The 14,681-nt window shown below is 42.7% G+C and overlaps 1 protein-coding gene across 1 annotated transcript; it reads left to right on the top strand.

Annotated features, from left to right (window-relative positions):
• The first annotated feature begins 1,716 nt into the window (after positions 1-1,716).
• On the top strand, positions 1,717-6,553 carry LOC129249151 (protein sister of odd and bowel). Its single transcript, XM_054888806.1, has 2 exons — positions 1,717-5,000; positions 5,388-6,553. Exons 1-2 carry the CDS (start codon positions 3,046-3,048, stop codon positions 5,863-5,865), a joined length of 2,433 nt encoding a protein of 810 aa, XP_054744781.1. The 5' UTR covers positions 1,717-3,045; the 3' UTR covers positions 5,866-6,553.
• Positions 6,554-14,681: the final 8,128 nt, after the last annotated feature.

Genomic DNA, 14,681 nt, shown 5'->3' with positions numbered 1-14,681 from the left:
TTGGTTTCAATTCTTGCACGCTCTGTATTTAAATCTTGGCTCGTAAGCCAAGATCCCAACGTTAAATTTTCCAAGAAGTCGAAGGACAAAGGCGAACATGTTGAGAAGGACGACGAATTGGTATTTCGGCGTTTTCTTCAACACCTCGCTGTATGAACTTCGCGAAACGATTTTAGTTTAAATAAATGTCCACAATTTGGAAACGTTGCTCTGGCGTTAAACGATTTAATAAGACTTGCCAAATCTTACTGAACAGAAATTTTAACACAGTTTGCCGTTATCAGCTATCAAACCATATTTATCGATATCTTATGCTGCTAAAAAAAGACCTGATATATGGAAATTTACTGAATAAACGAACACTAAAATCTTAAGAGCCCGCATTTTTAGCACCAAATTAACGTTACCGGCCATTGATTCCCTATTTAATTTTAAAAGGCTTTTTTCTTGAAAAAAAATTTAAAATTTCCTTATATTAGCTACAACACTGTGTATTACAACCCTAACCTAGCAGAATTATTCAGATTAATTCAAAGGGGAATCTCTACATTTAAAGTATTTACATTTTTTCATACGAAGAAACAGTGTATAGTATACGAGTATTATCATTAGCTCTATTTTATTATACACATATTTATGCCTACCTTTTTGTCTTTCTGATTTTAATATCAAGAGACTTTCATTATTGAAGCTTGTTTTACGTATAAATAACTACACCCACGCGAGTTTACAACTCGTTTGCATTCCCATTGATCGCTACACTAAAGCTTGGCTTTTGCTAACCAATCACCCAAAAAGCCGTGGCAAGCATGTGTTGGCCATAAGGTTCCGATGTTGCCTATAACTAACCCGTTTAGTGGGTTACAACCGAGCTCAACACATCTCACCTCACGTTGAAGCCAAAAACGTTTGAGAGAGTGTAAACTCGTTGCTAGCCAACAAAAGAAAAACGTTGAACACAAACTGGTTATAAATATGCGAGTGGAAGAACAACAATTGTATACAATCTATATGTGTACGTGTGTATGTGTATGCTAAAGAGCGCTCACATGCACAGCGCTCACCTATGCAAAAGCAATCACCCATACCTGCAAGCCTAACTGCGCTCGTACTCAATCGTTCGAGAGTTGCAACTCACCCAGCGATCAAAATACACACACGAACTCCGCTACCTATTGATCGTAGGTATTGGTATGCGTGCATTTTAGTTGATATATGCATGCATGTAAGAGTCCGTCAGTGTACGGCGCTCAACTACATTTCGCTCGATAGTCTTCGTTTGTGTAGGGTTAGGTGAGTGCGTTGAGTGAATGAGCGAATGCCGACGCTGTATTGCTTCGGTGTTGTGTGCGCGGTCTGTCAGCCTTCTTGCTTGAATGTGTGTGTATTGAACGTGTTTTTGTTGTGTTGCGTGCCGGTTTTGGTTTCTGTGTTTGTTGCACAGGAGGTCCGCGTCAAACCAGCGGCGCAATGGACTTTTAGTTGTTCCGTGGACTTGCCCAACATTGTGCGCGCCTTAACGCGAAGCGACGTTACGCGCACGTTATACACCACTTTTACTCATCACATTTAGAGCCATAGAGCAGCAGCAGCAGTGCAGCTGCTTCCTATTGCGTTTCTGTTTTTTTTTTTTTGTGCGCAGTATTCTCTTTTTTTTTTGCATTCGGAAGTGAACGCGTCTTATCGCAACAAAAAAGTGTCGGCAGCCATCAGCGACAAAAAAGCCTTGGCATTGCCATCACTTATCTACACCTACCTGCCTAATAGGCTTCCTTTGACTTGCGTGCTGAAAGACAGACATAAAATAAACATTTTATTTAAAAACAAGAACAACAAAAATCATGTGCTCAAATTATTGTTTGGACTGCAGTTCCTGTATGCTTATGCAATTTCATAAATGATTTTTTTTTTCGTTTTTTCTATTTACGTTTTCCCTGTTTGTTTTCCACTCGTTTAAATATTGTGTGCCCGACGCCACGCGTGGCTCGTGTTAATTACAAACACCAACATTGAAAATGCGCTTACAAGTGCCTAAACCAACAATGCAGCAGCGTGCGTGTGGTCCAATCGTCGCTTGAGCCTTCTGTGCTAGAGCGAAGAAACATCTACGCGTAAGTGTTAGTTAATTGCCGTCGCGGCGCCAAACGAGTAATGAAATGTGACGTCAGCCACTTCGATTTCAGCCATTCTAAGCTTGTTAGCGCGACGACAGGATTTTTGAAGTGAGATCGATTTACTTGTGGGTATTGACGCGCATCTTTAGCAGCAAACCGCAAAAGGCGAAGTGCGTCAGTGACCACAATTTGAGGAGCGGCACAAGCGCAGCTGGCTTTTGGATTGCGTGCCTAGTGGAGGTTGAGAAAGAGAAACAGGGAACTTTAGTACATTCGTGTTGAGCCACAACTACCACCAAGTAGCGCCGTTTATTCGCCAAACAACATTACAACAACAAGAACAATCACCCCTCCACGGTAAAGACAGTTGATGTTGAGCAATTTGTTAATCTGCTTGCCGTTGTCTTTTTGCGGTTGCAATAGTGTTGTTGTGCTATTTTTTGTTTTGTATTTTTGTTCGAACGTCAATTTCGATTTTTATGACTTTTTGAGCGCGTGACTAAGTGGTGATTTATGATGGCGTGTGGTTTTTAATATTCATGCGCTCGCCGTGGCATCTACAAGCGACAGCAGAAGCAGAAGCAGAAGAGTTAGAGTTAAGCAATAATAGGAACAACAATAACAACAAAACACGATCATCTCAGCGCGCTCACTTGAACTCAGGTTTAACGGCAACAAGAACGCAAATAGTAAAAGCAACGCGCACAAGCGCTTAAGCATCAAAAACAAAAACAACAACAATAGCCAATAGCGTCCAGATTTGCAGTTGGGTTGCAAGGGAGGCGAGCAGGTCGTTAGCTTGCGTAGGTGCGCTTGCCCAGCAACAGGCAACAGGCAATCGCAAAGCAGCCAAGCAGTCAAGCAGTCGGGCAGCCAACCAGTTAACCAACAATTCGCCGTTCATTCGGCGATATCCTGCTGCGCGTGCGCAATGGACTCCTCCACAAACACAAATGCCGCTGGCAATGGTGTGCAACAACAACTGCAAAGTCATGTGAAGCAGCAGCTCCATTTGAAGCCACAACAACACACACACGCACATCTACGACAGCAGTCACATCAGCAAGCACAGCCGCAGCAAGACATGCAGCAGGGTCAGCAACAGCAGCAGACACAAAAATTGCCACAACAACAACAATTGCAGAAGTTTAAACAGCAAATGCAGCAGACACAGCGCCTGCAGCAGCAGCAGCAGCAGCAACAACAACAACAACACCAACATGCACAATCACAACAACGCCAAGCTCATGCGCAATCAATAGTACACTTTTCCTCCGCAGCAGCTGCGACTACAACAAAAGTAACAAATACTCATGCAACAGCCGCTGCCATATCAACGCTCATCAAAGAAGAATTGTGCGCCGCCGAACTGCACGCCACTTCCGTTGCCGCGGCACTTGAGCAGCAGCAGCAGCAACGCAATCACAATAATAATAATAACAACAAGAACAATAATAACAACACACTTAACGGCAACAACAATAATGGCAATATGAGCAGCATTCCCGCAGGTGGAACTCATCAACAGAAAGCAAATTCATCCACCCCGGCCACAACAGTTGCCGCTTCGGCCGTCGCCGCCATGGCATTGGCTTTGGCGAAGGATGCGAGTGGCGCTGGCAGCGGCCAACAGCAGCTGGGTAATCTCAATCTTGGCATTGGAGCTCAATCGCCGCTCCAACAACAACAAAACGCTGGCACTGGCACACCAATACTGCAATTGAATAAGTCCAGCAGTGGTGGCGCCCTTACCGCCAATGGTGGCAGCGGCAACCCGAACAATTCCACTAGCAACGCCAATAATGCCACGAACTGCAGCAACAATGTCAGCAATGCCACTAATACGTCCACATTGGCGAACGTCTCCAGCACCAACGACCTCGCCGCTGCCGCCGCCGTTGTGCTGTCGTTGCAGGGTACGATGGTTAGCAGTCTTCAACAGGCGGCACTACTGCCCGTTAATTCGCCCGCTGCGGCGGCGCTTAACTTACAAGCATTGGAATCATATTTGGCACTGCAGCGCATCACCGGCAAATCGGATGTGTTCCGCTTCAACACAATATCCGCCACCACTAACAGCAACAACAACAGCGAGAGTAGTGGCGCAGCAAGTGGCAACTGCAACACGAATGTCAGTAATGCCGAGGAGGCAAGCAACAATAACTATAACATAGCAACAACAATGCCAAGTGCGGCGCAAACGCAAACGCAACAACAACAAGAACTGCCAGCACTGGACACCACAAACATTTGCCTGGAGGTGTCCAAATCGCAGCGTAACACCAGCGCAACGAACGCCATACAGACGTTGCTGCAGAGCGCAGGCGCTACCGCTGACCTCAGCGCTAGCGACCTTGGCGATTGTGACCTGCCGTTGCTGGATGGTGAAGAGGCGCTGTCCTTTGAGCCTGCTGAGCTGGAAAACAGCTACAATAATTTCATTTTCAACAGCAACGCATTCAATTGCATCACCCAACATCAACAGCAGCAACAACAACAACAGCAAACACAACAGCAGCAACAGCAATCCGTAGCGGCTGAAATCGAGTCTATTTCGTCGCTGCAAGCCACTATGTTCCAAGACAAGCTGAACCACCAACAGCTGATCATAAACGAAGGTGTCGCTGCGAGCGCGCTTAATGAGACCGCCACTTTGAATACGAGCGGTATTGCTGGCAGCGGAGCAGGTGGCGGCGCAGCGGTTGCCGCCGCGTCAGCCAACTCACAGCGTTCCAAGAAACAGTTCATTTGCAAGTTTTGCAATCGCCAGTTCACCAAGTCTTACAATCTACTAATCCACGAGCGAACACACACCGACGAGCGGCCGTATTCGTGCGACATCTGCGGCAAAGCGTTCCGCCGGCAAGATCATCTGCGCGATCACAGGTAGGCCAAACGATGCGTTTATTAAGTGCGCAAAGAAATGGCGTTATTTTCAAGCGCCACAAAACTAGTTTGCATTTTTTGGGTTTATAGGGGCTTCTAATAGGGGCATAACATTAAGCTGCGACACTGCAGGCCATCAAGAGGATTCAGTACTTGAGTTAATTCGACAAGATTTTTAAGCTAAATTTGTCGCAACATGGATTGAAATTTTCAAGAAATTCTCAATCCCTGTGAACGAATGCATTATTTTTCCGATTTTGGCTGCTGCCTTAAAAACCAATTATGTCCCTATCGAAAACCTCTTTACAAGCACTCATATTTACTTACTCTCAACTTCATAGTGTCTTACCTTACTTTACACCTCCCTCTTTCTTCCCCCGCGCACAGGTACATTCACTCCAAGGAGAAGCCCTTCAAATGCGCCGAGTGCGGCAAAGGTTTCTGCCAATCGCGTACGCTTGCCGTGCACAAGATTTTGCATATGGAGGAGTCGCCGCACAAGTGTCCCGTCTGCAATCGTTCGTTCAATCAGCGCTCCAATCTGAAGACACACTTACTCACCCACACCGACATCAAGCCATACAATTGCAGTTCCTGTGGCAAAGTATTTCGCCGTAACTGCGATTTGCGACGTCACAGCCTGACGCATAACCTCTCCGGTATGTCTGCCGCTGGACTGGGACCCGGCAACGAGCATCTACTCAACTTACCCGTATCGGTGGCGGATATCTTTCAGTCCGCAACTGTTGGTGGTGGATCTACGACAGCGGCGCGTAATTCGGACTCCAAGACGGTCACACTCCTGCCAGCTTGCACTACGGTGGGGAATACGTCGACAATAGACTTGATTGCTGTTACCGACTAAACGCCGTTGCTGGTGCAGTGCTGGCGTGCATAACAAACGCATATACAGTTGGCCTTATAATTGTGATCTACTACATACATACATACACACATTCCATGGGACTGATGGTGGCTCCTGGTGAAAATCGGTTGTTTTTTGGGATAATCTCAGAGCTAAGAAGACTCGTGCGTGCGGCTATAACGCGTCCAAATGGGCAATTTAATGTGCATTTAAGTTTCATAAGTAGCTTCAAGTACTTTCGCGCTTTGCTGTTACATGCACACACACACACATATATGCTTATTCGCGCTATCTAGCTATTACTCATACCTATTTTATGTTCATTAGGCTTCCAAATCGTTTAACGTTCGACACTTAGATTAGGGCTAGTGCGGCAGCGCTACCAGCTGCGATTTACTTATGACAATACATACACACATACACACATGCAAAGGAGTATGTGAAATTAAATGATCTTAGCGTAGCGTCCATATATTTTAAGAACCCACTACTCACCTATTCTACTTATATGCATAGATATTTTAAAGTTAGTTGTTTTTTTACTGTTTTAACTTAGAGGGCATTAAAAGTAATACCTACACCATACCACACATACACATATATACATAAATATAATATAATATTTTAGTACAAGTCAAACTCATTCTCTTTGTAGATGCATTATCTAATTTCGTGTATTTGAATAAAAATTTACCTTCTCACATTGACTTAAATGCCCTTGAATTTTTATTTGCCTTATTTGTACTTTTTCTCCATGCCAGCCCAACCGAATGCTACGGCCAAATACTACGAAACTGCCTATTTTATGGGGAACTGCAAATATGGTACTTACACACATATGAATGACTGTCCATAAATGTGTGTGAATTCCCAATTGGCTGTGTGTTAGCGCGAGTTCTTATCAGCGAGTGAGCGAGTTGATTTAGATATGCCGACAAAATGTTTGACATTTGAAGGCAAATAATGGATTCTACTAGAATTCACGATGGAACTTGTCATGAACATGAGAATATTTTCACTACACTCGATTAACTGTTTGTTTTCGTTTAATAAATAGAGAAAAAAAAAATAAATATTTACCAGCATTGAAACAAAATTAGTTTCAGTGAATTGCACTTATCCATATGCACATACACACACATATATATGAATATGCTTGATAAAGGTGTAAAAAGGTGTACATTAGGATGACCATTAGGATGGCTCGGAAAAAATTTTAAATTTTAATCTGATGCTACCCTTTAAATTTGTTCCATGGCCAAAAACAAAAATTATTTACCTATTTTTTTATTTAATATTTACCCTTACTTTGAAAATTACTATTGAATCGCAATGAGAAAAATGAACTTTTTCGTAAATTAGCAAAAAGCATACAAGTAAATTCAGCATAAAAGGTTGGGTTAGGTTTTTGTGGCAGTAGACTTAGAATACCCAACACATTTAGGCCATGTAGGTCCGTTAAGGTACCTATGTAACAAGGGAACCTCAGTGTTTATTCATCATTAGAACCATTTAGACGTTCTTCTGAAGCGTAGGATAGTGTAACTGACTCCATTTTGGTGGAAACCTGGCTGTCCGAGAAGATATTTATCGTAGTTTTTTTTACGGTGTTTATGTTAGGTACACAATTACCTCCTTTATGGCTAAAACTTCTGCCTAGTAGACACTTGAGTAGTCCGGAAGTCGCACAGGTAGTTCATGTCCCAATTCTTTTGAAAAGCCTTCATAGCCTACTTTATTTTCTAGGTTGAATCCGTCCGTGTAAAAATTGATTTCCCCTCTTCTCAATTGTCTTCGAGTTTGACGGGATGTTGTGTTGAAAAGCATGTCGAAGGTGGGCTTAGCGAAAGAGTAGTCGATTTCGTCATTATACCTATTCATAGTATGCAGTATAAAAGGCTTACAGATCGATATTAATTAATCTTTTTACCTAATTTCCTTTCACAAATGTCCAAAATAAAAGACCCTATGATTTATTAAAAAAAAATAATAATAATTTAAACTATTCTTATAAGGACCCTGAAAACCCTATAAATTTTAAAAATGTTTTTTAATAACAAAAGCATGTATTATTATTTTTTTAATTTTCTTTAAATGCGTAAGCAGTTCTTGGGGAATTCTTTGGTAATTTTCAAAGCGTTGATGGCACAGCTAAATATTAACCCTGCGTCGGACACCTCTTTTAAAGCCTTTTTAGGCGCCCAAGTTTGGCCTTTTTTCGTCCTGTTCGAGGATCTTCTTTAAAAGGTTATATCAATAAATCGATAGAAAATTTAATTTTAGGAAGCTACCTGGAAGCTCAAGTCGTCAGCTATAGTAGAAATATATTAAATTTACGTCCAAAGTAGAAAAAGCCACCCTGCCAGACCTGAGTTTAAATACAAAACATTTAAAAAAAGGTATACTTGTTTGGTTATAAAACAAACTTTAAGGGAAACAATTTAGTACATATACAAGTTCCTACAGGAAAAATCATGACTAATGAAACAAACAAAAATTTTTGGTTTTTATCCCATCCGATTTTACCACCCTGTTAAATTAGTGCTCGAAATATATTCAGAAAATTCAAAATACAAATCTATTCTTCAAAAGTGATATTATAGCCTTCAAAATACTCCCCATCAGCGTTTTATACAGCTCTCGAAACATTTATGGAGCTCTATTTTCCAAGCTGTCTTCAATTTATCCATTACTTCCTACCTGATATGGCTCCGTATATCAGGGGAATTCGGCGGCTGTTTGATGGTATTCGTTTCGTTCTTGGTGAAAAATTCACAGATAATGGTGGCTTTGCTCAACGGTGCGTTCTCATGGTGCAAAATCTACGAGTTCTTTTGCAACAAATACTTTCTTTTTTGGCGAATTGCTTAATGAGAACGTCTCATAACGCCTAAATAATAATCCTTATTAACTGCCTGAGCTTCTGGAAAAAATTCGTGGTGTGCAATACCGTTGTAATCTATAAAAATCTTTCCACCCATTTGTATGATATCTGGATTGCGTGTCGTACTCTTGAACCCACGTCTCGTCTAAAGTAGTGATGCAATTTTTGATTGCTGGGTCGGATTCAGCCTTGGAAATCATATCTTTGGCGACTAACATGGTTCCTTTTTTGCATGAAATTCAAACTGAGGTCCTTTGGGATCAACTTTGAAGCTAAGAGGCGCAAACCCAAATCATTAATTACAATGCCCTGAATAGATCTATAAGCAATGTTCGAGTCCTCTACCAACTCTGATGGTTAATTTGCGGTTATTGATCAACTTTGCTTTCATTTTATGGATGTTTTGATCAGTTTTCGATGTCGACGGCGTGCCACTACGTTCGTTATCTTCGATTGACTCACAATCGCTTTTGAAGCGTTCATGCCACATATAAATTTTCCAACATTTCTATAGTTTTCGTACCATTGATTCCATTTTTAACGCAAAATTTAATACAAATTCGTTGTTGCAAATTCAAGCCCATTTTTAAAACTTTAAAAAATTGAAAAACGTGCAGAGGTAATTAAATTTGTCTGCAATGGCGATAAAACTTTGGGAGAAATGTTAATTGGGAGCCTGGATACCGCACGAGCTCAACGAAAAAAACAAAGAAAGTCGCCTTCAAATTGCTTTTCAGCATCTCGCCCGCCATCGAGCAACACGCGGTCATAAACAGCGCTTTTTATACCGAATCGTTACGGGAGTTGAGAAATGGTGCCTCTTCATCAATGTGAAGCAAAGAACGGAGTGGGTGACTCCAGGGAATACGCCAAAGCCGAGAATAAAGCTGGATCTTCAGCCAAAGAAGATAATAATACGTGTTTGGTGGGACTGGGAGGGCATGGAGCACTGGGAAATGCTCGAATGCCACGGTCAACAAGGAGCTCTACACCGCCCAGCTACACCGCGTGAATGAGGCTACTCGACGGAAAAGACCTAATCGATGTGGTCAAACCATAGTACTTCTCGACAACGCTAAGCCCCATGTTGCAGAAGTTGTCAAAGTCGCACTCCAGGAGCTCGAATGGGAGGTCTTTCAACATCCGCTGTATTCTCCAGGCCTTGCACCGACCGATCACCATCTTTTCCGCTGCCTGTCAAACCATATGAAGGGCGTTACCTTCGATAACAAAGAGGACCTTAAAAACTGGCTCAACAACTACTCTGACACCAGGCTGGGCAATTTTTAGCGGAATCACATCAACAAATTGGTCGAGAGGTAGGAAGAATTTGTAAACAGCAACGAGTACCAAACCTTAAACAATTCAAAAAAATTAAAACTGCTTCCAATCTAAAAATTATTAAAAAATATAGACTGGCACACATAAACCGCTGAAAATTATTTTTTTTTTTAACTTATCGAAAACATTCGAAGCGACTACCGCTCAACTTACGCTGTAAATTGCGAAATAATCGCCTATTTTCGCTGCCTGTGATATTTTTGGTGCAACGTCAACACTTCAAATTTAATTAACGCAAACACCAACAAAACGAAGGTGAAATCTCTTCCGAAATCACTAGTCCACACATACGTGTAATATTTAAGGTATTATATGTACATACACACACACATCTGCATAAGCTAATTGTTGCGGCGCACACTAACCCACTCACGCACTTACGATGGTAGAGGTCGCGTGAAATCAAAAGCTTCCAAACTATGGCCTTACAGGCGGCGAGCGCAAGTGGGAGTATGAATGCGCCATAAAACAAAGAATTCCGAGTGGGTCAGTGCGCGACGAGGCGGTGCGACGAGGAATTTATTGGTTGCGCTGATCCACTTCACAAAACTCATGTCTCATTCATATCTGCTTTATCAGATTAGCCGCCATCATCGGACATTAAACATTGGCTAAACCGACGATGTTGGCGCAGTTGCTGCCGACGTCTGTTACTGTTGCCGTCGCCATCGCCATCGCCGTAATTTCCGACAATGGCAATCTTGTCAATATGACGCTAATGACAAATTGCCGGCATAAATGCTTTTGAAGTTTGATTGTTCAGCACCTAATCAAACCGGCTGCTTGTTTGCTTACCAATATGCCACGCCACCCCGCCACGACGCACTCGGCCCACCCTGCGCCATCAACAACTAAGCGACATGCCGCACCTACCTACCAAGTCGCATGTTGGCTACTCTGAGCGAAAGCGAAAACAGCGCAGTTACAGGCCCGGGTGTGTGTGTGTGTATAAGTGCTTGTCATTGCAGTGTAGTGCGTGTGTCATGCAGTCGTCATGTGTCAATTACAATTGACAGTTGTCGGTGACAGCGGTTAACGCGTTACTTAGACTTAATGGTGGCGGTGGCGGTGGCGATATTGGTGCTAGTGTTGGTGTTATCAACATTCGCAGGCAATAATCGAGCGAGATAAGCTGTCACGCTATCTTATTAGCGCTTGTTTAAAGCTTGCGCTTGCCGTTGTTGTTTGTGTTTATGTTACCTTTATTTTTTGTTGTTACCCTTGCCGTCTGTATTGCTGTTTATTTCGGTTTGCTATTTATAATGTACGCGCTGGTTTTACCTTTGTCGCGCTGTAGTTGTTGTTGCTATTGTTGTCATTGTGTTGTTTACCTTGTGCAATAAAACGCCACATCACATCACTTTTGCCGCCACTGCGACTGTTACTATTGCCAGCTCCAACAGTTGAAGGCCACAGAGATGTTGATGGCGATGGCGTTAGCGATAATGAGCTATGTAATTTTTTGGGCTATGTAATTATGGACGAGAGGCACAGAGTGTGCCTTTATTACTGACTTTGCAGAAAACCTCTCAGATGTGAAAAATCCACAAATCTCACAAACCCTCTGCTATGCAAGCGAAGGCGGACAAACTAGTCGCGCTGGCACGCACTGTCAGACTGGAGGTCAACATAGCCAAGACCAAGGCCATGAGAGTTAACCACAATAACGCAAGGCAGATATTGGTTGAAGGATGCCCGGTGGAATTCGTCGAAAGCTTCTGCTACCTCGGCTGTATCATCACGACAGGCAGCGGAGCAGATGAAGATGTCAACTGCAGGCTAAACAAAGCCAGGACGGCATTCGGGCGAATGCATACAGTATCGAGGAGTTCGCAAATCTCCAGGTGCACTAAACTACGAATATTCGGCTCATGTGTGAAGTCCGTCTTGTTGTACGGAAGCGAAAAGGGCTGGTCTCTAACACCATCACACAGATGCTACAATCCTTTCGTCAACAAACGCCTACGCATCATCTGCAGAATATTCCGACTAAACAAACACCATCAGTAACGACACACTGTGGATATTAACGAACGAGCAACCCATCCTTAGGGAAATCAAACGCACAAAGTGGCGATGGATACGTTACATATTGAGAAAACCAGCAGATAGCATCAAAAGAATGGCACTGGACTGGAGCCCGCAAGGGAGTAGAGGTCGCAGTCGACCAAAAAACACTTGGAGAAGGTCGATGCTGCGCGAACTAGCAGATGCCGACATTGTTGTTGTTGTTGTTGTAGCAGTATCTTCGCCCTGTCAGTGTAGTGTAATTACCGGTCGTCTTCGTCTAGCTCATCTAACGTTTTTTTTAGCAGATGCTGACATCTCATGGGACGGTACAAAGACAACAGCACAGAACCGTGTACGATGGAAGAGTCTTGTCGAGGCCCTATGCTCCCGAGAGGAGTGAACAAGGAAAAAAATACTGCCCTTGAAAAATGCTTAAAAATGATGCGTTGGCAACCATATACACACAGGCTGAAAAGTCCCGGACCGAACAAAGAAAACGCAGTTTTATTCATCAACCTAATTTCCATCAAAATCAACGCAATCATTTCAGCGCGGCTCTAATATTTCAATACCACTTTTGTGGAAGATTATCTTTTGCCTCAAAATTGCGAATAGCCTCAGTTTCAGCGACAACCTCTTCATTCCAGCTAAATTTCTTAGCTTCGAGCATTTTTTTATGTCTGTGAACAGTCAGTAGTCACTGGGAGCCAGATTTGGCTGAATGTGGGAGCAACTCAAAGATTAATTCATTGCCACTGTTTTGATTGACTTGTGACACGATGCCTCGTCTTAATGACAAAACATATTTTTCTCTGCCATATAAGGATGCTTCTTTGCAATTTCGATCTTCAAACGCTCCAATAATTACATCACGCGCATCCCAAAATACCGACGCCATAACCTTTTCAGCTGATTGTTGCGCTTTCAGGGGCTTTGGACGAGATTCACCAGCTCCTGTCCACTCAGATGGCGATCGTTTTGATCCCGCGGTTTATTATGTTTAAACATGGCCAAACACTGCTCAGAATCATCAATACGTTCCTGTTTTTGGTCAATAGTGAGCAAACGCGGAGCCCACCTTAAACAAAGCTTTCTCACAGTCAAATGCTCATGCAATATAAAGCTAACACTTGTTTCGATATCTATACGATGATGCTCACGATCACGCAACTTCACTTTTCGCTCATTCAAAACGATTTTATGGATTTTTTGATGTTTTCTGGTCCTACCATCTCATTTGGACGTCTACTGCGTTGTGCATTATAGGTGTCTCTGCGACCACATTTGAAGTCAGCAAACCCTCGTTTCATTTTTGTTACTGATAGAGTGGACCTCATAACACTTTTCAAGCCATAAATCCCAACTTACCGACCGAAGTCCTCCAGTGTATCATTAAAAGTTGGGGTCTACGGATGGCCGAATTACGGCGCAGTTGTGGCCAACATTTGAGAGGAAAAATGTAATGTTTCTACACAAAAATAATAAAGATTGCCCAATCAATTTGAATTTTCGTTGATTTATTTGCATTTAAAATCCAATACCTTTAAATGGATCACCTTTTAGAAGATAGCATATCAAAATCGACTGAGTCGCTCAGCAATTCTTCTCTTTTCTTTCCTCTCCATCTGCAAGCGCGGCGTACTTCCTTATCCAACCAATAACATTTACTTATCTGCTTGTTGCTATGCGGATTTAAGCAGTGTGAAACATTCACACACTTCTTACACTACCACTACTGAATACAAACACAAGCAAACTTTTCTTATGCTCACATACATACACACATATGGATGAAAAAATGTATAGCAACTCGCGTATTTGCGCTGCGATTTCGCGGACTTTTTCTTAAGAGTTTTCGTAAAGTGCAACGAATTCCCAAGATTGAAACACATGTCTTCGTTTTGCTACGGTCTGCTAGCGTACCATTACATACATACATACTCACAACTTCTCACAAACCATATCTGTATATGTACAAGCATTATTGTGCATGTATTTGTGTACTTATGTATATCTGTATGCAAATTTACACAACTTTGATGGCTTCACTAACTAACAGATGAACTATTCGACTGGCAGACTTTGTGTCTAACACAAAACGACATAGGCACATCCATACATATGTACATACGGGCCATGCTCTGCCGTTATGTGCGCCGACTAGCTCGCGACTTATTAAGTTAGATCTATTTTAATATGCGTATGTGAGCGTGTCTGCATTGCTCTGCCGCAATCGCCCATATGTCTACCGCGCCCCGTTTTTCATCGGTAAACTCCCAAATAATATTTATTCAGTATACCCTCCGCCCCTTCTTTCTGGCCCTTTTCAGTTGTATTTAGCGTAAAAGAGTTGCCGCACTACGCCACCGTAAAGCCTTTGAGGCTGGTACGCGAACAATATTGGCGGCCGGCGGGTGTTTACTACGCAAGAGCTCATTATTGTATAATGGTTCGCATAACGCCATTACCAACTTCAGTAACCCGCTAGGAAATCAAACGCATTGAGAGACTAAATAGAATCAGATAGGTAGGTAGGTAGGTGAAGTCGTGGAAGTACCACTCTGCCACTCCCAAAGTAACA

This window comes from Anastrepha obliqua, chromosome 5 (assembly GCF_027943255.1).
Source record: "Anastrepha obliqua isolate idAnaObli1 chromosome 5, idAnaObli1_1.0, whole genome shotgun sequence".
Lineage (NCBI taxonomy): Eukaryota > Metazoa > Arthropoda > Insecta > Diptera > Tephritidae > Anastrepha > Anastrepha obliqua.
This window is presented reverse-complemented; position numbering and strand designations above follow the sequence as displayed.

What these genes read in the sequence shown, in the direction of transcription:
- LOC129249151 (XM_054888806.1), top strand. Translation starts at nt 3,046, where the DNA reads ATGGACTCCTCCACAAACACAAATGCCGCTGGCAATGGTGTGCAACAA. An exon ending in GATCATCTGCGCGATCACAG is followed by an intron (nt 5,001 to 5,387) that starts GTAGGCCAAACG and finishes CCCCGCGCACAG; the next exon opens with GTACATTCACTCCAAGGAGA.